The sequence below is a fragment of the Cynara cardunculus genome (assembly GCF_001531365.2).
Source record: "Cynara cardunculus var. scolymus isolate 2C chromosome LG 9, CcrdV1, whole genome shotgun sequence".
In the NCBI taxonomy this organism is placed as follows: Eukaryota; Viridiplantae; Streptophyta; class Magnoliopsida; order Asterales; family Asteraceae; genus Cynara; species Cynara cardunculus.
Window position 1 is genome coordinate 5,987,236 of NC_037536.1, and position 1,579 is coordinate 5,988,814.

Here is a 1,579-nt window from a genome sequence, read left to right on the forward strand (position 1 = left end):
CTTTCATTAGTAAATTCTTGCACCCATTTGTCCAAAATTACTTTTTCATACTTAGGGGGAGATTGTTAGCTTTATTATTCATCTCTTGTAAAAGTATAGAAAAAGTATTCTGTAAGTCTTGACAGAAGGATATCTTTCACAGAAGACAACAGAGGACTAACGATAGAAGCCTTTTATTCGAGAAGTAAAGTGTGACAGAACCTCTGATGTCTCTCACAGAGGTTCTAGAAAATGGTCCTCTGTCAATAAGAACATGCAAGTCAATTACAGCAGAGCCTCTGAGATGGCTCACAGAGGGTCTGCTGATTTCGTCTTCTGTGAAGATCCTCTTTCAACTGTTTTTCAATGGTTATTAGTTGCATGTGCTTCTCATGTGACTAGGACTTAATAGACTTTATTTGGACGGCTTAGATGATTTCACACGTCAATATCTTGTCAGTAAGGTCGTTAGGAACTAGTATAAATAGCGGCTAAGGCCTTTGTAATCTGTGTGCTTCCGTATTGTAATCGTCAATTTTCAATTGAATGAATTGAAAAACCTTTGAAGCTATTCTCCTGTGTTCATCTTCTTCATCATCTTAACTGTGTGTTCTTGGTTTAATTAGTCTGTTTTGTTCTTATAATTGTTTCCGCTGCACTTTAATCGTCTTAGAGTTCATTCAGAGTAACAGATCAATATCAAAGCTGAATTTACAGGTCCAAAAATAATATTAACCATAGAATTGCCACGACTTATCATCCTCAAACAAATGGTTTGGCAGAGCTCTCTAATAGAGAAATTAAAGGCATTTTGAAAAAAATTGTAAAACCTAATAGAAAGGACTGGGCATTTAAATTAGACGACGCTTTATGGGCATACATAACTGCTTTTAAAACACCAATTGGTATGTCCCCATACAAGCTAGTCTATGGAAAAGCCTGTCATCTGCCTTTAGAACCGGAGCACAAAGCATACTGGGCTATCAAAGAACTCAATATGTCTTTGAATGAAGCCGGAAAGAAAAGGAAGTTACAATTGTGTGAACTGGATGAGCTTAGGCTGTTGTCTTATGAGAATGCCAAACTGTATAAAGAAAAGACAAAGAAATGGCATGATAACAGAATCCAGCACAGGGAATTGAGAGAAGGCCAACATGTGCTTTTATTTAATTCTAGACTGAAGTTATTCCCTGGAAAACTTAAGTCTAGATGGTCTGGGCCTTTTCTTATTTCTAAAGTTTATCCTTATGGAGCAGTGGACTTGGTAAACCCAGAAGATAATTCTATTTTCAAGGTAAATGGCCAAAGGGTAAAAGTGTACCATGATCCCGCAGCAGTCTCAGAACAGCACTCTGAGATCTGTGCTGCTCCCTGCTAAAATCTCAAAAATCCCCCTTGGACTTCTTAAAAGTCCACCTTTGTTTGCAAATAAATTCAATTTCATAGGTTGTTTGTGTTTTAAAGTTTTCAGAGTTTAGTGTGTTTTTGAATAAAAGTTGGTGAGGTGCTCATAATGCTGCAGCATTCTAGGCCTGCATCTTTGTGTGAAATGGGAAAAGTGGGTTGAGCTTTTATTTTTTAAACTTTTCTTGAAAAAGAT

General features: G+C 36.9%; 1 protein-coding gene across 1 annotated transcript; it reads left to right on the forward strand.

The window, feature by feature from the left end:
* The first annotated feature begins 886 nt into the window (after window positions 1-886).
* Window positions 887-1,357, forward strand: LOC112517700. Its single transcript, XM_025125086.1, has one exon. It carries the CDS (start codon window positions 887-889, stop codon window positions 1,355-1,357), a length of 471 nt encoding a protein of 156 aa, XP_024980854.1.
* Window positions 1,358-1,579: the final 222 nt, after the last annotated feature.